The 19,492-nt window shown below is 58.9% G+C and overlaps 7 protein-coding genes across 7 annotated transcripts; 3 read left to right on the top strand and 4 right to left on the bottom strand.

Annotated features, from left to right (window-relative positions):
- Positions 1-112: 112 nt before the first annotated feature.
- Positions 113-4,963, top strand: CMQ_4546 (phosphatidylethanolamine methyltransferase; the record flags this gene model as incomplete). Its single annotated transcript, XM_014312702.1, has 4 exons — positions 113-278; positions 343-2,969; positions 3,039-3,067; positions 3,799-4,963. The coding sequence occupies 4 exons, from the start codon at positions 113-115 to the stop codon at positions 4,961-4,963; spliced, it is 3,987 nt and encodes a 1,328-aa protein (XP_014168177.1).
- A 193-nt stretch (positions 4,964-5,156) lies between these two features.
- Positions 5,157-7,276, bottom strand: CMQ_4692 (2-isopropylmalate synthase; the record flags this gene model as incomplete). Its single annotated transcript, XM_014312848.1, has 5 exons — positions 5,157-5,306; positions 5,373-5,957; positions 6,008-6,961; positions 7,029-7,173; positions 7,269-7,276. 5 exons carry the CDS (start codon positions 7,274-7,276, stop codon positions 5,157-5,159), a joined length of 1,842 nt encoding a protein of 613 aa, XP_014168323.1.
- Positions 7,277-7,859: 583 nt separating this feature from the next.
- Positions 7,860-10,664, bottom strand: CMQ_4593 (metalloreductase transmembrane; the record flags this gene model as incomplete). Its single annotated transcript, XM_014312749.1, has 1 exon — positions 7,860-10,664. The coding sequence occupies one exon, from the start codon at positions 10,662-10,664 to the stop codon at positions 7,860-7,862; it is 2,805 nt and encodes a 934-aa protein (XP_014168224.1).
- A 663-nt stretch (positions 10,665-11,327) lies between these two features.
- Positions 11,328-13,624, bottom strand: CMQ_4612 (FAD dependent oxidoreductase superfamily; the record flags this gene model as incomplete). The annotated part of the gene is made up of 4 exons (XM_014312768.1): positions 11,328-11,551; positions 11,617-12,230; positions 12,527-13,108; positions 13,170-13,624. The coding sequence occupies 4 exons, from the start codon at positions 13,622-13,624 to the stop codon at positions 11,328-11,330; spliced, it is 1,875 nt and encodes a 624-aa protein (XP_014168243.1).
- Positions 13,625-13,774: 150 nt separating this feature from the next.
- CMQ_4414 (short chain dehydrogenase reductase) lies at positions 13,775-14,745 on the top strand (the record flags this gene model as incomplete). Its single annotated transcript, XM_014312570.1, has 4 exons — positions 13,775-13,957; positions 14,010-14,171; positions 14,243-14,625; positions 14,703-14,745. 4 exons carry the CDS (start codon positions 13,775-13,777, stop codon positions 14,743-14,745), a joined length of 771 nt encoding a protein of 256 aa, XP_014168045.1.
- Positions 14,746-16,775: 2,030 nt separating this feature from the next.
- Positions 16,776-17,309, top strand: CMQ_4674 (cbf nf-y family transcription factor; the record flags this gene model as incomplete). Its single annotated transcript, XM_014312830.1, has 1 exon — positions 16,776-17,309. One exon carries the CDS (start codon positions 16,776-16,778, stop codon positions 17,307-17,309), a length of 534 nt encoding a protein of 177 aa, XP_014168305.1.
- A 688-nt stretch (positions 17,310-17,997) lies between these two features.
- On the bottom strand, positions 17,998-19,452 carry CMQ_4720 (uncharacterized protein; the record flags this gene model as incomplete). The annotated part of the gene is made up of 1 exon (XM_014312876.1): positions 17,998-19,452. The coding sequence occupies one exon, from the start codon at positions 19,450-19,452 to the stop codon at positions 17,998-18,000; it is 1,455 nt and encodes a 484-aa protein (XP_014168351.1).
- Positions 19,453-19,492: the final 40 nt, after the last annotated feature.

Here is a 19,492-nt window from a genome sequence, read left to right as displayed (position 1 = left end):
CTCTCTTCCCCGATCCTCGATCCTCGATCCTCGATCGTCTCCGGCCTTCCCATGGACTCTCTCTTCGCTGGATTGCACGACCTCTCCTCTCTCTGCCCACCCATCCGTCGACATGAGCTCTGCACCAGACGCACAGCCGGTGCAGGAGACTTCTTCCGCTTCTGCTTCTGCGCTGCGCCAGCGCCACGGAGCCACTTCAGAACCAGCCGAGGCGGCTGTCAGGTCAGATGATATCCTGAAGCCCAAAAAGACGTACGGCCGGACACCGGATGGCACAGGTAAGCCCGCGCTCCCGTCTATATCTGGCTGTTCAACCGTTGAACGTCTCTCTCTCGCCTGCAGTCTTCACTGTCCCGACGACCCATGACATGGTGTCGCAGCTGCTGGACCCCCGCCAGCCAAAGAATCTCTCGGACGTGACGGTGCTGGTCATCATCGGCCTGCACATCCTGGCGGCCTACCTGCTGCCGGCGGGCCTGAAGCGTCCCGTGTTCGCGGCCATCTTCATCTTCTGGCGGGCGTCGTACAACATTGGCATCGGCAGCCTGCTGACGGTGCAGTCCAAGTACCGGCTGCTCGTGCAGTGGGCCAAGCGGTGGCGACTGTTCGAGAACCCGGCCACGGGCAAGAACCCCCGGCCGTGGCTGTACCGGCTCTTGAAGCAGGAGCTCGAGACCAAGATCCCGGAGGACTATACGTTTGAGAAGGCACCCGTCGAGTACAACACCTGGCTCGTCTTCCGGCGGGTCGTCGACCTGATCCTGATGTGTGACTTTGTGTCTTACTGCCTGTTTGCCGTCGTGTGCGGCCACCGACCCGAGGGCGAGAGCCTGACCATGGCTGTGGCCCGCTGGGGTGCCGGCATCGCCTTGGTCGGCTTCAATCTCTGGGTCAAGCTGGACGCCCACCGGGTCGTCAAGGACTTTGCCTGGTACTGGGGCGACTTTTTCTACCTCATCGACCAGGAGCTGACCTTTGACGGCGTCTTCGAGATGGCTCCTCATCCCATGTACTCCATCGGCTATGCCGGCTACTACGGCATCTCCATGATGGCCGCCAGCTACGACGTGCTGTTCATCTCCATTGCCGCCCACCTGACCCAGCTCATCTTCCTGGCCGTGGTTGAGAACCCGCACATTGAGAAGACGTACAACCCGCCACAGCCGCGTGCTCGCGCCGACTCGGACTTCATCGGAGAGCTGCAGCAGCAGCAGCAACAACAGCAACAGGAGCAGCTGGCCACTGCTGACGAACCCCTGGCAGCTGTACACGGCCTGTGGGGTATTGCCAACTTCGACATGTTCCGCATCACGGACTACTCCGTCATCCTGCTGGGCGCCTACGTGCTGACGCTGGCATTTGTCACGCCGGCCACGCCGCTCTGGCAGGGCCTCTTCTTCGCGCATGCCGTGGCCTGGCGTCTGTGGTACAACATCGGCCTGGGCGCCATCCTGCGTGGACAGTCGAGCGAGAAGCAGCTCACCCGGCACTTTCTCAAGTTCGGCGACACGGCTGGCGAGGCCTGGCGCCAGTGGAAGGGCATGTACCACGTCAGCATGGCCTTGTGCCACGTGTCTTTTGTGGCGGCCTGCTGGAAGATGTACTCGCCGCCGGCCGACTGGCACTATGGCTGGGCGATTCTGAAGCACGTTTTGGGCAGCTGCCTGGTGGCACTCCAAATGTGGACGGCCGTCAGCATCTACGACGAGCTCGGCGAGTTCGGATGGTTCTACGGCGACTTCTTCTTCGATAGCACCGGCAAGCTGACGTACAAGTCCATCTATCGCTACCTGAACAACCCGGAGCGCGTGATCGGCACGGCCGGGCTCTGGGGCGCGGCGCTGATCACCTGGAGCCGGTCGATCTTCGTGCTGGCCATGATTAGTCAGCTTTTGATGCTAGCCTTCCTCGAGTACGTGGAGAAGCCGCACATGCAGAAGATCTACGGACGCAAGCTACGGGGCGAGGCTGGCCTGACCAAGTTCATCCGCAAGTCGCTGCCGCCCCCAGTCAAGGAGTGGCAGCAGAGCGTCGACCGGGTGCTGGACGAGACGCGCCACTTTGTCGAGGAGTTTGTCGACGCCGCACGGCCGAAGCTGGCTGCCGGCGTGTCTACCATGGTCCGCGACACGACCGCGCTCTTCAACAAGTATCCGGCGCGCCTGACGACAACCCGTCTATCGCCCGACCTGGCCGGCTTCGATCCCAAGTACTACAGCCTCTCGGTCGAGGGCGCCAACGGCAGCGATGGCACCAAGCCGGTGGTGCTGCCGTTTGGCGCACCCATCCGGGTGCGGTGGACGGCGCCGGTGCAGCACAAGAAGAAAGACTGGGTGGGCCTATACATGGTGACGGACAACCGGTCACGCGAGGTGACGGAGGTGCCGTCGCTGGGCCGCTGGGTACCGACGTGTCCGGGAGTCTACGACACGGCCATTGACCGGGGCATCGTGTCGTCGGACGAGCCGCTGAAGGAGAGTGGCCGCGAAGAAGACGGTGCAGACGAGCAGGCGCCGGCACGCGTCGGTGGCGAGATGGTCTTTGAGGGCGACCAGCTCTGGTGGACCCAGGGCGTGTTTGAGTTCCGCTACCACCACGACGGCAACCACAGCGTGATGGCGATCTCGCAGCCGTTTGAGGTGCGCATCGACCGATTCGACAACGACGAGGACGTCGGCAGCAGCAGTGCCACCAGCATCACGAGCGACAAGGACGGCCTGTTTGAGCGGGCTGTCGAGGCGGCGCTGCTGCCGATGGTGCAGAACTGCTTCGACCGCGACCCCGACATTGCGCCGACGACGGCCGACGAGCTGTTTGGCGAGCATGTGGAGCGCGACTCCAAGTACGCCCGCCGCGTCGTCTATGCCATCCAGCACATGTTCGGCATCGAGTTTGCGCCGGCTGTGGTGCCGGCCGATGCCACTGTGCGCAAGCTGGCATACCGTATATGCAATGCCAAGCAGGTTCTTGTGAGTGTGGCCGGGAGGAAAGAAGGATTCGGAGGACTCGGCTGACTGTTTGACATAGGCACCATACAGCATGTCGCCCTCGCGGCAGTGATGGGAGGGTAGAGTAGTGGGGAGTCCTCTTCCCTTTCTCGTCCTCTCTCTCTTTCCCGTTCCTTTCTGGCTTGGTGTCGTCGGAGATACCTAAAGAATCATTTTCTAATAGTGCCCTCATACCGTAGAGGTCAGAGGGTGGATGTGGAAAGTTAACAAAATTATGGAGTAGAAGAATGAGTTATGTCGAGTCCGTCACATTGGCATCATAATAGTAGGCAGTTGTAAATACTCCGTACTATGTATGGAGTACTCCACACAAGCCAGTGGACACGTGCGGGACTAAAAATACGCCATGTGGATATGTCAGCATCCACCGCTTACTAATACGGGTCAGGAGCTGCTTAAATTACTCCGTACTTCCTTTCCCAGCCCCACGAATTTCGAACTTTGACTTCTTCATCACCTGCGTTTCGCATGCAGCCGCGATAAAAAAAAAACCAAACACGTTCAAGGAGCGAGCACCTCGCGCTCTTGGCCAGACTGCCGGCTTCTACCCATCGAACGAGAGTGATCTCCTTTGCTGGAAGAATCGGGGCCTTGAGAAGGGACCTTGCTTTGACTTGCAGCCTTGAGTTGGGGGATAAGCAGGCCGCCTGTCAGCGAATCTGGCTCCTTTTTCGTCGTCTGTTTTTCCGATATTATCGACCGGGCGAGCGACGCGAATGCACGGTGCTGCGCATGTGTCGCTGTGAGTGTTCCTGTCCCCTCGCCTGTGGTACTGATGTGAATGAAGTAGCGGGACGGTCCAGCCAGACGTGTTGGCCCAAGTGACGGCCATGTCAGATTGCATCGAATTCCGAGCGCCGGCCGTTGTCGAATGGGAGAGCGAGGGCGAGCGGATATGTCTGGCGGATGCGGATCCGCGGAGTGCGCGGGTGACGTTTGAGGGTCGTCTCCACGAGGACGCGACCGCGTGCAGCTTCTTCCAGCTGCACATTCCCGTGCGTCTGCGAGGTGTGACGCGCGACACGACGATCCTGATGCCGCTGTACCCGGATGCAATCGACTCGTTGGAGCCGGAGCGATTTCCAGCGCCGGCGCCGGCGGCCGTCGACAAGAAGCTGCGCGGCAGCTGTGTGTGTCTGCGGTTCCGGCTGCGACGCCCAATACCCATCATCGTGCCGATAACCGCAGCCATGCCACTGCGGCCGTTTCGTCGTCCGACCGGCGACGTGCTCGACCGGCTGCGCTCGCTTGTCCACGTCACCGCGCTGGACGTGTACGTGCCCGATCTCGAGCTGTCGAGCGCCAAGCTGCAGGCCATTCAGACGCGTCTGGCCGCACTCCAGACAGTCCAGCGGGCATCATCCCGGACGCGGTCCCGGCCACCATCACACGACCTGCGTTGCCTCTTTGACGGCACCGGTGGCAAGATTGTCGACCGCCTCGACGACAGCCCACCGGCCTACGACCAGATCGGACCGCCGCCACCGCTGGCCCCAATCGTCGAGCCCGATCGGAAGCCAGTCCCCCCGTCCGACCACAAGGCCGAACTCGAGCCAGCAGGCTACAGGAAGCGTCGCCGTCGCGAGCGCGACTCGCCACCCCCTGACGACATCGACAGCCGGCTCGCTGCCATCTGGGCCGAGCTGCGCCGGAAAGACGACCGGATCGAGCAGCTCGAGGCCCGGGTGCAGCAGCTAGAACACGACCGAGAGGAGGGGGCGGAAGAGACGGCGACACTCCGTCGCGAGCTCGACAAGGCCGTGGCCGCCAACGAAGAGCTCGAGGGCCAGCTGCTCTTGACGGGCGAGAGACTCGACGGCTTGGTCGACGAGGTGGCGTACATTCAGGAAAACGGGCTAGACAGCGAGGTGGAAGACCGGATCGTCGAGACGGTCACCGACTGTGTTTTTGAACAGATCTCTGAGAATGCCACCGTTACATTTACAAGAACATGAACCGAGTCCACAACTGACTTTTGCGTGACTGTAGCGCTCCTGTGAGTCGCATTCGCGATGCCAAAGACGTAGATGAACCAGTGTATTTTTGGCCTATCCTATCTCAAGGTGCTTTGCCCAGTCGAGTCATGTCCAATTTTTTTTCATCAAGTCCTTTTTGTTCCCGCTCAATACCAAACGGCCTGGCCTACATCTACATCTCGTCGGCACGCGCCTCCAGGGCCTGGATCAGATCCGGCTTGGGTGCAGTAGCTGCGGACGTGCTCAAGTCTAGCTCCTTGCTAAGGGTGCGCTTGGGGACGGTACGGTTGACCTGCGGCGTTCCGGGCTGGCTGGCCATAAACTGGGGGTGTCAGCAGACGAATAGGAAAACTAAAAAGAAAAAAAGAAAAAAGAAAAAAAAACGTACATTGCTGGCGGCACTCAGCATGGCGTGCAGCGAGCTCGTGACAACGTCCTCGTGCAGGCCGACGCCCCAGACCTTCTGGCTGCTGGCAGCGGTGCATTCAATGTAGGTGGCAGCACGGACGTCGCGACCACGGCCAACCGCATGCTCCTTGTAGTCGTTGACCTCGATGTCGACACCGACAATGGGCTTGAGAGCGGCGGCCAGACTGGAGATGGGGCCAGTGCCGCGGCCGGTCAGGCGGTGCTCCTCGCCGTTGACGAGCAGGACGCCAGCAAAGACACGCTTCATGTTCTTGGTGTCCTGCGTGCGGCCAGCAGCCGGCGGAGGGGCCGGGCTGGTCGAACGGTCGGGCAGGATGCTGTAATCGACGAGGGAGAAGCGTGGATTCTCGCGCAGAAAGTAGGTGCGCTCAAAGAGCTCGGTGATCTCGACGGGCAGCAGCTCGCGGCCACGCTCCTCGGCCATGCGCTGAACAGTGCGGCTAAAGTCGACCTGCAGGCCTCGCGGCAGGTCGAGGTGAAGATACTGCTGAATGATCCAGGCAGCGCCGCCCTTGCCGCTCTGGGAGTTGACGCGGATGACGGCCTGGTAGTCACGGCCGATATCGTGGGGATCGAGCGGCAGGTAGGGCCCACCTGCCAGTGATCGGTGGCGTCGCGACCTGTCTTCTCGCGGGCCAGGAAGCCCTTCTTGATGGCGTCCTGGTGCGAGCCGCTAAAGGCACAGACGACGAGCGAGCCGCCGTAGGGCGCACGCGGATGGACCGGGATCTTGTTGCAGACTTCGACGACGCCGATGACGTGCTGCAGGTCCGACAGATCGACACGAGGCGACACGCCCTGGGTGTACAGGTTGAGGGCCAGGGTGACGAGATCGACGTTGCCGGTGCGCTCACCGTTGCCAAAGAGACAGCCCTCGACGCGGTCGGCACCAGCCATCTGAGCCAGCTCAGCCGCTGCCACGGCACAGCCACGGTCGTTGTGCGGGTGCAGCGACACGCACACGCGCTCCCGCTGCGAGATGTGGCGGCAAAAGTACTCGATCTGGTCGGCGTATACGTTGGGCGTGGCCATCTCCACAGTTGCCGGCAGGTTGAAAATGATGGGCTGCTCTACTGTCGGGCCCCAGGCTGCCTTGACGGCCTCGCACACCTGCACCGAGAAGTCCAGACGCGTGTCCGAAAAGGTCTCGGGACTGAATTCAAATGCCCACTCGGTCGCCCGGACTTCAGGGTCGGGGCTGTCTTTTGTGAGCGACCGCACCAGCTTGGCGCACCGCGAGGCCAGCTCCAGCGACTCTTCCTCGGAGAAGTTGAATACCACCCGCCGGAAACACTCGCTCGTCGCCAGGTAGATGTGGATGATGGCTCGCTTGGCGCCGCGCACTGACTCGACCGTTCGCCGGATCAGGTCCTCGCGACACGGCGACAGCACCTGCAGGTACACGTCGTCCGGTACTGCTCCCGGCGTCTCGATCAGGCGCCGCGTAAAGTCAAAGTCCGTCTGTGATGCCGACGGGAACGACACCTCGATCTCCTTGTATCCCAGGTCGCAGAGCATCTTGAAGTATGTCCACTTCTCGTCGCCGTTCTAGAGCCGATTGTCAGCTTGTATCGGCATGTCTCCTTCGGTTCCCTGCGAGTGCAGCCACGCTTACCATTGGGTCGACCAAGCTCTGGTTGCCGTCACGCAGGTCTGTCGACAGCCACCGGGGCGCCTTGTCGATTGTCTTGGAGGGCCATTGCCGGTCGGGGAGATGTACTGGCGGAAATGGTTTGTATTTTGTCGACGGATCCTTGAGCCTGGAAGGTCAGAGAATATCCCAAAAGGAGGCAGAGGAAAGCAGGAAAATGGGAAAGAGCAATGGCAGAGAATGGCCGGACTCGGAAGGACTTACATGACCATCTTGGCGGTTGTAAGGAAGGTGCAAAGCAGAGACCAGGGTGGTAAGGATTGTAGGTCGAGAGTATTTGAAGCGTTTTTTTGGAGAAAGCGGCAATGAAGAGGGCAAGACAAGGGCGGATCAAATACAAAAGTCGCAGATCGGAAAGCCTCTCTCTTCTGAGTCACAGGGTTTTGTGCGGATAGACGAGGCCGCCAGAGTTCGGGAAACTAATTTTTTTTTTCACTATAACAAGAGGCCGACTTATGTCACGACTTAGGCCGACGCAAGACGAAGGAGGGGGGGCAACTTGCTCGGGCCGGCAGCTCATACGTGTAAACGGGTTAGTGCATGCAGCAGCCGAGTGGGGCAGCCAGGAGGACGACAACTGGCACTGTCAGGTTATGGTCATGTGATTGTAAAGTACTGTTTGCAAAGTATTATCAAAAGTATAGAGGAGCTGCCAGCCAGTTTCCCTGTCCGTGGTATCTCAGAAAGAAAAGAGCAATCCGCAGAAGGCGGGAGACAAAGGAAACGTCAGTCATGAGTAATGTACATGTGGACACTTCACCACGTTCCCTTCCTTTCTTCTTCCCTTCTCTCCACCTACAACGCATAGTTCTCCGTGTGCAGAAATATCTCCTCCAACATGTCGTCCCCCCAGATCTCCGCCTGCAGCGCTGCCACCGTCGTCGCCACGCCCACCCGCATGCTCGCTGGCCCACACACAAACACGGCTGTACGCCGTCCCAGAATGCCGCGCCCGTCTGCCCCCCCTCGGGCCCATTCGTGCAGCATGTAGCCCAGGTCCGGTCGTCCGTACTCCACGCTCCAGCCGCCGTCGATCTGGTGCGGCACCGGAAAGGCGAACCGCATCAGCGATCGCTGGAACTCCGTCGGCGTCTCCGGGAAGCCAAAGTCGAAGCCGGACGGCGGCCCAAACGTCGACGTCGGCCCGCTGTCTGTCCGCAGGTGTGCCAACTCTGGCGGCCGCATCTGGGCTTCCGACGTCGTCTCGTTCTCGTTCTCACCCTCGTCTTCGCCCGAGCCCACTGCCTCTCTCGCTGCCAGGACTGGTGGCGCCAGGTTAAAGTGCGGCGCGTCTGTTCGTGGATGCGGCGTGAAGTGGAACTCGCCAGGCTGAGACGCCTCGGTCGCTTGGGCCGCCTGCTTCTCTCCACGGCCCTCCAGCCGGCGCAGCGACTCGTCCGGCAGCGGGACCTGCATCTGGTACGGCTGCAGGTACTTTTGCTGGGGCAGGGCTGTGATGCGGTCCTCGTCTTCGGCGCGCAGCTGTCGCTCAACCTCGGGATCGCCCTGGGCCTCGGCCACAATGAGGGCTGAATTGCGCTTGGATGCGATGCCGGCCACGAACCCGTCGAGCCGGTCGTGGAAGAGGTTGCTGAGCGGTCGGGGTGCGCGCTGTTGGTGGTGGGCACCCATGCCTCCCATGCCCGGGGTGAAGACAACGCTGCTCGTCGTCGCATCGGGCCCGCCGAACAGGCCGAGAGCATCTCCGCCGAGATGCGGGTTTCGATGCTCTGCGCGCGTCGCCGCCGTGACAAAGAACTTGCAGGTCACAGACTCGGGCGGCGCCGACTCGCGGCAGATGCGCAGCTCCTCGCGGAACCAGTCCATGGCCTCGAGGCGGCGCAGCGCCCAGACGACGACAATCCGCTTGGTGATGGCCTTGCCGTCACGCATCCGCTTGATCAGGTTCAGCAGCTGCGACATCAGCGACGTGATGCCCGAGCCGCCGGCAATCAGAATGCACGTGTCAAAAGCGGCCAGCTCGCGCCGCATCCCGCCGTATGGCCCGTCTAGAAAGGCTCGGTATGTGTGGAAGGGTCCCTTGGAAACGGCCGTGTCCAGCACGCGCCGTGTGAAGCCGCCGTACGGCCGGAAGACGAGCACGCAGTCGCGGTATGCATCACCGTAGGCCGACGGGAAGTCCTCGCTGCACAGTGACGACACCGTGAACGGGTGGTTCTCAAACAGCGAGATGCCCGGCATCCGCAGGTACACGTACTGGCCTGGCTGCCATCGCATCTGCGTCGGGATCGTGATCTTGATCGCGTCTTCCGCCATCAGCGAGATCGCCGCCTCGTCGCCCACCAGAAAGGCCAGCCTCCACGGGCGCGTCCAGTTGAGCTTCGCCAGCCGCCACAGCTGGCACGCCCCGAAGATGGCGCACGTCGCGTACAGGTACGCCCACGAGTGCAAAAAGTTCTTGGTGTGCCAGAACAACAGCCCGACATACAGCAGTCCGACCGGCACGTGCAGCAGCACAAAGGCCTCGTATGCCACCCGCCGCACAATCGGCAGCGATGCCACGCACAGCCAGATCAGCGGCACCAGGCACGCAATGCCCGTGCCGTACACAATCAGCCCGTTGGAGAAGAGCCGCTGGAACACCGCCATCCCGCCGTCGCCCCACACTGGCTGCACGTAGAACGGGATCGCGTGCACCAGCGACAGGAACAGGCACAGGTAGCCTGCCCAGCGGTGCAGCACGTTGAGCCGCTCCGGCCCGATGCCCGTGATCAGTGTCAGCACGTTGGTCTTGGTGCTCGTCGCGATGATCCACGGCGTCATCGCCACCGCCATCATGCCTGCCCGCACGGCCACCGGCGGAGCCCCAAATCGGATGCTCTGCCAGTACAGCGGCTGTGGCAGGAAGCAGTACAGCGCCGAGAACGCCAGCGCCACGAACCCGCACGCCAGCACCGCCACCGACGAGAAAGTGAACCGGTACTTGCGCCACACAACGTCGGGCAGCGGCCGGTAAAACAGCCACCGGAACAGTGCGATCGCGTCGTTGACCGGTCCGACCGATGAGAAGTTGCCCGTCGGCCGAAATGCCGTCTCCTGCTTCGTCTCCTCCGGAAAAAAGTGCCGGCTGGACGCGTGGCTGACCGTGGCTGGCGTTCCGTTGGGTCCATTGGGTCCGTGCTGCCCGTACTGTGCATACTGCGCGTACTGCGCTGCCTGTGCTGCCTGTGCTGCCTGTGCTGCCTGTGCTGCCTGTGCTGCCTGTGCTGCCTGTGCTGCCTGTGCTGCCTGTGCTGCCTGTGCTGCCTGTGCTGCCTCCTGCTCCGCAAGGCTCCCTGCTGTCGCTGCCGGCTGCTCCCACTCCGGATTCGTCACATAGAGGTTGCGGTAGTGCTCTTCAACCTCTTGCTTGTAGATGGCCTGCCGGATCTTGTCCTGCCAGTAGTGCCACAACCGCACGACCACCACGCAACCGGTCAGGGCCAGGGCAAAGTATGTCCAGGCGAGCGCGTATTTGCCTGATTTGTTCCACGGATCGACTGTGTCGGCCTCGATCAGCCCGGCCGGGCTGGTGGCCGTCAGCGGGATGTTGATGCGGCGGGCCAGTGCCGGCGCCTCAGGCTGAAGGCGAGTGGCCATTAGGGCTGGTGAGGATAGAGGTCGCGCCGTTTCGGTGAAGGATTGGGAGGCAAGGGGCCCATCAAAGTTCAACTAGTCGTAGCGAAGTTCGGTGGCGACAGCGGCCATGGGTATATAGGTACAGAAAATGCGAAAAGAAAAACGACATGCAGGGGGAAAGCGAGCGAGAGGAGGACGGAGGAGTTGGAAGAAAAAGAAAACTGTCCGCAGACGAATTGCGTCTCTTGCTGAGCGGCCCGGGAGCAGTATGTATTATTGCCCTCTTCAGATGGGCGATGCTGGTTGGTCCCTGGTCGGACTCGACGAGCCGGTGCACTAGACTAGACTACCCGGAGCTGGCAGGTCTAGCGCTTGGGAGGTGCGTCGTAGTGGGAGAAGAAACCGTCACGAGGGAGCATGAGACTTGCTTAGCAGCACATGCGTATGCGAAAGTGCGCCTGCTTGAGAGAGAGCAACGGACCGAGAAAGAGAGCGCCCCGAACCCAGCGGTTGACCGTGCTTTAATACTGGCTGCAGGAAAAGTGATGAGAACGGCAGATGGCATGATGGGGGGTGTGGTGAAAAGACGAGGTACATACATAGTAGTGTGGTGGAGGGGGGAAGAAAAAAGATACATAGCAGATAAGACGGGGGACAGAACAGAGGTCCTTTCCCTCTCCCCTGTCACACCGCGATAGGCAAATTGGCAGCAAGCGTGACTCTGTCTGCAGTGATGAGATGCATGTTTGTTGTGTGAACGCACTCGAATGCATCGCTTGCGTTGTATCGAGCCGTTTCTGCACCTTGTGAGACATCCTGGAAGACGGCAGAAGAGAGAGCCAAGCCTCGGAGGGCAGTTGCTGTGCATCCCCTGTACAGAGTACCTGCGTGCACACCCTCTTCCCGGCCTGTGCAGAGCCAGAGTAGAAAAAAGCGGCGACGGAACAGGGATTGGCCCGGAGCGGTCGATGACGAGAGGTGCGCGGGACGATGAAAGGCAGAATATCGGAGCAGGCACCCACACCAGTAGCCAGACCCTCTGTGCGCTCCCCTGTAGCCGGCTTCTCATTGGCCCACTGGCCGGACGTCTGGTGGGTCTGAGCTTCCCTGCCCTGGGGCCTGTCGACAGGGGGGCATTCCGGCGGCAATGTGTGCGCTGTGATTGGCTGGCATGTGGGCTTCCAACGTCGAGTCACGTGGAATCGAGTACCCACTTTGAGCACTCCGTACTTTTTACCTTGCAGCTGCAGATGCGATACGACCTCTCGACGTCCTGCAAACAGTCGATACGGCCGCTGCGACCGCTGCGGTGGCCAGCATGGCGTCAGGACCGCGTGGATCTCGGTCGCCTTGTTTTTTTTTTTTTGTTTTTTTTTTTTTTGCTTTTCGTCCTGTCTGTCTTTCGGTTGGTAAGTCCGACAGAGGCAACCGTTCACAGGTGGCCCAGATACCCTTTTGCTCAACACCACATCTGCGCACCACCACATCTGCAGCCTCGGCCTGATCCCCAAGCAGCCGGGCTGCGAGAAGACCGGCCGCGATCTTGCCCCACTAGCCAGCCGCACTGGGTCCGCATCGTACTTTGCCCTACTACGTCGTATGTCTGCATGTGTCAGGGCCGATATGGGAGGCAGTGCAAGGGTGAGGAGGGGCGTCCCACTGCCCCGAGAAGGCTTGATGCTGTCTCGGGCTAGAGCTCATTTCTGTTTGCATATGCCATTGTTGCGGGTACGGAGTACAACAGCCCCCTGCTCCTCGTCCATGGAAGCCCAGCCCGCTCAGATCCGCACTGAGCGGCCGTCCCCGGCTTCGTCCGGACGCTCTTTCCGGTGTTGCCGTGTAGATGCTCATCCGGCAGCCGTAGCACCAGCGGCAAGTCTCACGGCGTCACTGGGCGATGGCACAGTCCCGAGCGGACAATGGGGACGTTGTCCTCGGCAGCCACACCCAAAATCGCCTTGCTGCATTGTAGCAGGTGGTCTAGCCGATTGGGGAACGGCACCGAGTCTGTCGAGAGGGCCGAAACCGGATCGGCCGTCGAGTTCAGCCCGGCCACGTAGACGGAGCCGTCGGCACGGCCGAAGAGGACCGCGTGGAAGTCAAGCGAGCCGCCCGTGGCAAAGACTGCGTACACGTCCACAGAAGGAGGGGAAGACGGCCGGAGCAGCAGCGAGTGACCAGAAACGCTGCTGGTGGGGATGCCGCAAGACGGACTTCTAGCGCCGCCGCCAAAAAGCTCGTCAAAGACGCGACCAGACCAGGCGCCAGCCGCGATGATGAGACGCGTGCAGGGCAGCGTCGTCGTCAAAGTCGCACCCTCTCTTCCTCCTGTCGACTGGAGGTCGACGCTGTCCAGCTCGCCGTCCTCGTTCGTCCCCACAGTGACGACGCGGGCTGGCTGGTGCAGATTCACGCCGCGCTCTCGACAGACGTTCAGAAAGAAGTTTGAAAATGCAAGCGGGTCACTGGACCGCTTTGTCAGCAGCTACTTCACCAGCAGAGAGGAGGGGTAGTAAAGCAACAGACACCTGGGCTGTCGTGCCACTGCTGCCACGCGGCTTGACAGCGTCGCCGTCCCGACGGCAGATCCAGGCCGGGAAGCCTCCCGTAAAGCTGGCAGCCTCGTCTGGCCGACCGGTGACTTGACCCATCAGATCAGGACCGGTGTTTCTGCTTTGCGCCCCGGCAGCACTTGGGGACAACTCGTAGTCCAGAGACGTCGAGGCCACATAGCCCCAGTGGCTGTGGCCGTCGTACTGTGCAGCCAGGCGGTCGTGCTGGTCAAACGAGAGCGCAGCTAGCTCCGACACCTTGGGGTCGAACCAGTCTCGCGCCAGAAAGCCACCGGCATAGCCTGAGGCCGAGGCTAGAAAAGCCGATGATTCCACCAGGTGGATCGTATCGGCCGGCTGGTGCTCGCTGAGAAAGTAGGCTGTCGTGATGCCGACAATGCCGGCGCCAACAATGACCGTTGACGCCATTGTTCCAGATCTCTTTGGCACGGAGGAGGGGCGGCGTACCTTCTCGAAGCAGAGCATCGCGCTAGCGATGTTACAAATCCACTAAATCGGCCACAGGTCAATCAAATTTCAAAATTTACACTGCACACTCGACAGCCCAGCGACGCAGACATGAGCAAAGTCATCATCGTCACCGGTGCCAGCCGTGGCATCGGCCTCTGTATCGCTCAGCACTTGCTGGCCCACAAGCATAACGTCGTCCTCGTTGCCCGGACGGCTGCGCCGCTGGCCGCCCTCAAGACCCAATTCCCAGACCAGGTCGAGTATTCTACCGTGGACTTGACCGACTTTACTGTACGTGAGGCCAAATACGCAGCACAGGCCAGAACACTGACTTGCGCCTTAGACAGCCCCTCTGGTGGTCGACCTCGCCATCAAGACCTTTGGTCGTCTGGACGGACTCATTGCTAATCATGGAGCTCTCTCGCCTCTGGCCCATGTTGCAGACGCAAGCATCGACGAGTGGAAGCGCCTCTACGACATAAACTTCTTTAGTGTGCTGGCCTTGGTAAGAGCCGACGCTCGCTAAGCCGAGCCGAGCTAAGGCGCCCTCTTTATTGACAACATCTTGTCCTTTAGGCAAAGGCAGCTATTCCCAAGCTGCGCCAGTCCCAGGGCCGCATTGTGGTCACTTCATCCGGAGCAGCCGTCAATGCATATACCGCCTGGGGCGCCTACGGGAGCTCCAAGGCCGCCGTGAACTCGCTGGTGCAGCACCTCGCCGTCGAAGAGCCCACCATTGCCTCCATTGCCGTCGGTCCTGGCCGTGTCGATACAGACATGCAGAAAGAGTTGCGTGAAGACGGCGCCACAACCATGGCACCCAAGGACTACGCCGGCTTTGTGAGCGCCTTCGAAGAGGGCAGGCTCAACCCGCCCGAGAAGCCAGCTGAGGTCATCGCCAAACTGTCTGTCGACCTTACACTCGAGCACAGTGGACGATATGTCAAGTACGAGCATACGTTGCCCCCCCTTGTCTTATCACGCGTACCACCTACTAGACTTACGTTGCTAATCGTCGACCTTACTGGCTAATCAGTTGGAACATCCCGGACATGGCACCGTACCACTGGTCCGAATAGAGTCGAGTAGGTATGCTGTGAATTCTTTCATGGCGTTAGCAAAATGGTACGCAATCATGGTATGAATGATTTTCAGACAAAAAAAGAAGAAAACATAAAAGCATCAGTTGAAAGATGAAAAGTCTTTTGATAGTCTCCACATGTAGGTTCGGTATTAGCATGGAATATCAAGTTTATAATCACTTGCTTGTATTCTTCACAATAAATCACGGTGCACGTTGTGCTTTGCAGCTTGAGTCTTACCTTTTGAAAGATGTAACAACCCCAGTCGATAGTCACAAGAAAATTTCCGAATTATCTTTACGCTTTGTTAGCGCCGTATCCGAAGGTAGCGATTTCTGACCAGATATTGGGCGGTTGAAGACACGGTTCAGGCAATAAAATGAAGGTTGTCCGTCATACTGATCGGTATTTGATAGTACTTATTGAAGCATCATGGTGGTCGGAGGGTGTGGGGGAGAAGAAGCGGGATTTGAGCATACCATACGAGGCACTTATGGCCTTGCTGCCGTAGCCAAAGGTCACATAAAGATGATATACTAGATAGAAAGTCAGCAAGCTGCCCTGCCACGAGGCGCATTGCGGAACAAGTGAGAAGGCCGTGTGCAAAGATCAGAAACGTCCGTTTGGAAAGACAGTGTCAATCACCATTGTTTTTGTAAGACTGGGGCGACAAAGAAGCTCATCATGTGAAGCCAGGCCGTAAAGGAAAAAAAACCATACAGAAGATAATCTGCAACTTACCAGTAATTGAACGAATGTAAGCCAGAGGGGGCAGCAAAAACACCGCCTTCATATTTTACAGTCGCCAGACAGAGCTGCTTGGCAATTGGAAGGCAGACAAGCCTTCCCGCCTCAAAATTGTTGGCAGAAAAAAGAATATTGAGAGTTGAGAGGAGGGAAACTGTAAAGAGAAAAAAAAAATCGACGGCGATTTAAAAAGAGCGATTACAGTGGGTCTTGCTTATGTAATAGAAAGACCACGGGAAGACTGGAATATTTTCTACAAAATTTACACAGAAACGCGTCTAGCGTCTGGCGACTCCAAAACGGCTAGGACAATAATAAACACAGATCGGATACGGAGACAAGGTACAGCAGCGCGCTGACTCGTAATTGTCCTAGAACTTGTTTGGTGTATTACTTGCGCATGTGCCTCTTTTTTGGCATGCCGTTCTGACGCGCTCAGAAAATGGCCTGTCAGCTGCTTCTGGCGGTGAAACCTCCCAGGGCAGATTACTGGGAAGAACTGCGGGGTCCACTATCAGTTTGCGCCGCGACTGATGTGGTTAATCCTTTTTGAAAGAGGCTCTTATTTTTTTTACTGCAGGGCGCAAAGCGTGCTTGCTCATACTATAGCTGGAGCAGTCTATAAGAACTCGCACAGTTCCCGGCACTGCCAAATGCCTTGGGCGACGCCAGCTGCCACCATTTCCCGACCGCTGCCAATCCGCCAACGTCATCTTAATAAGCAGCACTTAATTATATTATTGCACGCGTTCCCGCCCGCCCTGCTCCAGCGCCTTTCCTGCTGTGTCGTTCTCTACATCTGGACACCATCTGGCGTCCCATCGCATCGGCCATAAGAACCGCCTTCTCGCACACACCCCTCATCTTGGACCTCCACACCATCGCCTGCTGGGCACGCGTTCGGCATGTCTGACCACGACGGAGACTTTGGTGGTGAGTCTGCGCGCACATTGACATGATCTGTTCTTTACATCACCCTCAGCACGAACGAAGCTACACAATGATTTGGGCAAGCTTGGCCATCGCCCTCGCCGTCTCGGGTTTGCTGAGTGGCTTCCGTGGAAGGGAGGGAATTCGGTTCACCAAATTGGCAAACTCGTCATGGCCACCTGTGATTCACGAAGAGGATTATAGCGGCGCATACGAGCGGGATCTTGCTAGGTCTTGGATGCTGCTGCACACCTCTCGGTCCTTCCGTTTACACCCATGCATTTTGCTCCAGCGCTGCACATTTTGCTCCCATCCTTTCTCTCCCACGGAATCCATGTCGTGAGCACACCATGGACTACTTCAGTAATGATTACATTGGCGGTGGTGGAATGTCTGGGCTAATACAAAAACTAGGCAACGACGATCTCTCTTTACCAAAAGGTAATATTTTCCGTCCATGCAGCTACCCGGTATTGTCGATGAACCTGCTGACCTTTCTCTGTTCGCCCCCTTTAGCCACCGTCCAGAAGATTGTCACAGAGATCCTGCCGCCAAGCAGCGGTCTCGCCTTCTCCAAGGATGCTCGGGACTTGCTGATCGAGTGCTGCGTCGAGTTTATCACACTCATCTCGTCCGAGGCCAACGAGATCTCCGAGAAGGAGGCCAAGAAGACTATTGCCTGCGATCACATTACCAGGGCATTGGACCAACTGGGCTTCGCCGAGTACATTGGCGCCGTTGTCGAGGCTGCGCAAGAGCACAAGGAGGTGCAGAGGGGCCGCGAGCGCAAGGCCGACAAGTTCACACAGAGCGGCATGACGCTGGAGGAGTTGGAAAGACTGCAGCAGGAGCAGTTTGCTGAGGCAGCCATGAGGCACGGCTGACCTCTCTTGTTTTCAAATATCGTTTTTATACCTGCATACACTATTTGGGGGGGGGGGGGGGGGGGGGGGGGGGGGGGCGAGGGGGGGCGTTATTAGTGGCTATCTGTTTCTGGCTATGGAAGCTCTTCTGTGGAAAATTTGAGAGGGCAATGCTTTTATGATTCGTTATCAAGCGCCCTGTAAACGTTCCGGACTTGGGGTCGTAATAAAAGGTGACTGGCAAGATGCAGTATTCTTACTGGTTGTATCGTTCATTACATGCATAGGCAACGCACTTTCCTCTTGTGTGCAGTGATGACCTCATTGGCTGATATTCGGTAGAAGAGAAATTGGTACAGATGTCGACATAAGAGATATGTAGGGTGGAAATGCATGTACAAATCGAAATAACACGATAATGACAGGCAAACGCAAGACTAAACAAGAAGATGGCCACGTAGGTATCCCCCATCTTTACAGCATATGAAGTGCTCAAGTCCGAGCGCATACCTCAACCCGCAACGTGCCCAAAATCTTTGAGCTCTTCAGTCCCTTGGACCCAATTCAAAGAAATGCACAGTGAGAATCGATAAGGAAACGTAGTGTGTTGGACCTGAAGAACGGCCATTGTGTGGGAGATCGGTCCTGCGTAACAAGTACGATGACAGCGATCTTGAAATCATACAAGGAGAGTATGAGGATGAGCCGCTTACACATCGTGCTTCCCCTCCTTAGCCTCCTTCTCCTCCTCCTCATCCTTATACAGCGGAAGTTCATCCTCGGCCTCGGCAGCCGTCATCAGACCGGCCTTCTCATCAACAGCGCCGGCCTCGCAGACAGCAGCCTTACTGTTGTTAGAGCACAGATTCTCGGGCTTCTGCTGCGGGCGACGGAAGAACATGCGCCAGAGGCGGACGATCAGGCTGCCAACGATCATGCCGGCAACGCTGGACCCAACACCAGCAGAGACACCGATCAAGACCGGCACCAGAATGTGCGAGACAAAGTTTCCGAGTAGGCGGACCCAGCTGTGACGGTGGTGGTGGTGCCCGTGGTACGGCATGTGCTTCTCATCATGGCCCTCCTCGAGGGCCTCCGCGGGAACGTCCTTGTGACCTTCCTCAGGGACCTCGTCGTGGTGGGATTCGTCGTGATGGCTGCCCTTGCCCTTGCGCATACCACCGCAGCCGTGCGGCTTGACGTGAGACGATAGGATAACCTTCCAGCGGCACAGGATGTTCGTGCACTCAGACAGCTTCTTCTCGAGCTCCTCCCGGGCGGCACTGTTTTCCTCCGGGGGCGGGGGGCCATGAGGGTGATCGTGCGGAGGAGGGGGACCGTGGTGGGGACCGTGAGGACCGTGAGGCGGGCCATGAGGACCATCGAGTGGCACCGGGTGAACGTCGTTAACCTTGGAGTCACCTTCAATGCCCACGCTGCCAATAATCAGCGTACCCTCCGGCTTGCGAATCAGGTTGATGGACACGGCCGGGATGCCCTGGATAAAGACATCGTTGACCCCGATGATCTGCAGGATCAGGGCCACAACGTCCATGTCGTTGCTAGCGTCCTTGCCGACCGTATGCATCTGCAGCGAGTAGCCCAAGGGCACAGGCTCGAAGATGAGTCGGTTGCGCAGGTCGTGCTTCTCCTTGGGATGGTGCATCTCGCGCTTCATCTCATCCTCTTTCTCCTCGTGGTGCTCATCGTGATGCTTGCCCTCGTGGTGTTTGCTGTGGTGCTTGCGAGGGTGAACGGGCAGCTGCATGGCGTGTAGGGCGCTGTTGTGAATGTCGACCTCCGGATACAGCTCGAGGTCGTTGATGACGATATGGTCGCCGTCCTCGCGGCGCTCCACGCGGAGGAAGAAGTTCAAAAAGTTGGGCACGTCATCCAGGACGGCCGTGGACATGTCCTTCTCGTGATGCGCCTTGTTGAAGACCGTCAGGCCGCAGCCCGGGCAGTCGACCGTCACGACGGCAGCTTCAAAGACGTCCGGCTTCAGGCTGGCACCAGTCGCGGCAGAAAAGTCGGTGGCATCGCCGTCGATGCCGTTGTCGCCTTTGGCGCTCTTGGCAGCCTGGGAGTCCGTCGGCGGCAGCACCAGAAAGGCTGTGGCCGAAGAGGACGCCAGCGCCACAGCGAAAAGAGCCTTGGGCAGCATAGTGATGCGGAAGTAAAAAGAGTTGTACCTATCAGGTGGG

Source organism: Grosmannia clavigera, assembly GCF_000143105.1.
Source record: "Grosmannia clavigera kw1407 unplaced genomic scaffold GCSC_97, whole genome shotgun sequence".
NCBI classification, from domain to species: Eukaryota; Fungi; Ascomycota; class Sordariomycetes; order Ophiostomatales; family Ophiostomataceae; genus Leptographium; species Leptographium clavigerum.
The sequence above is the reverse complement of the archived record's forward strand: the minus strand, read 5'-3'. Positions and strand labels throughout refer to the sequence as shown.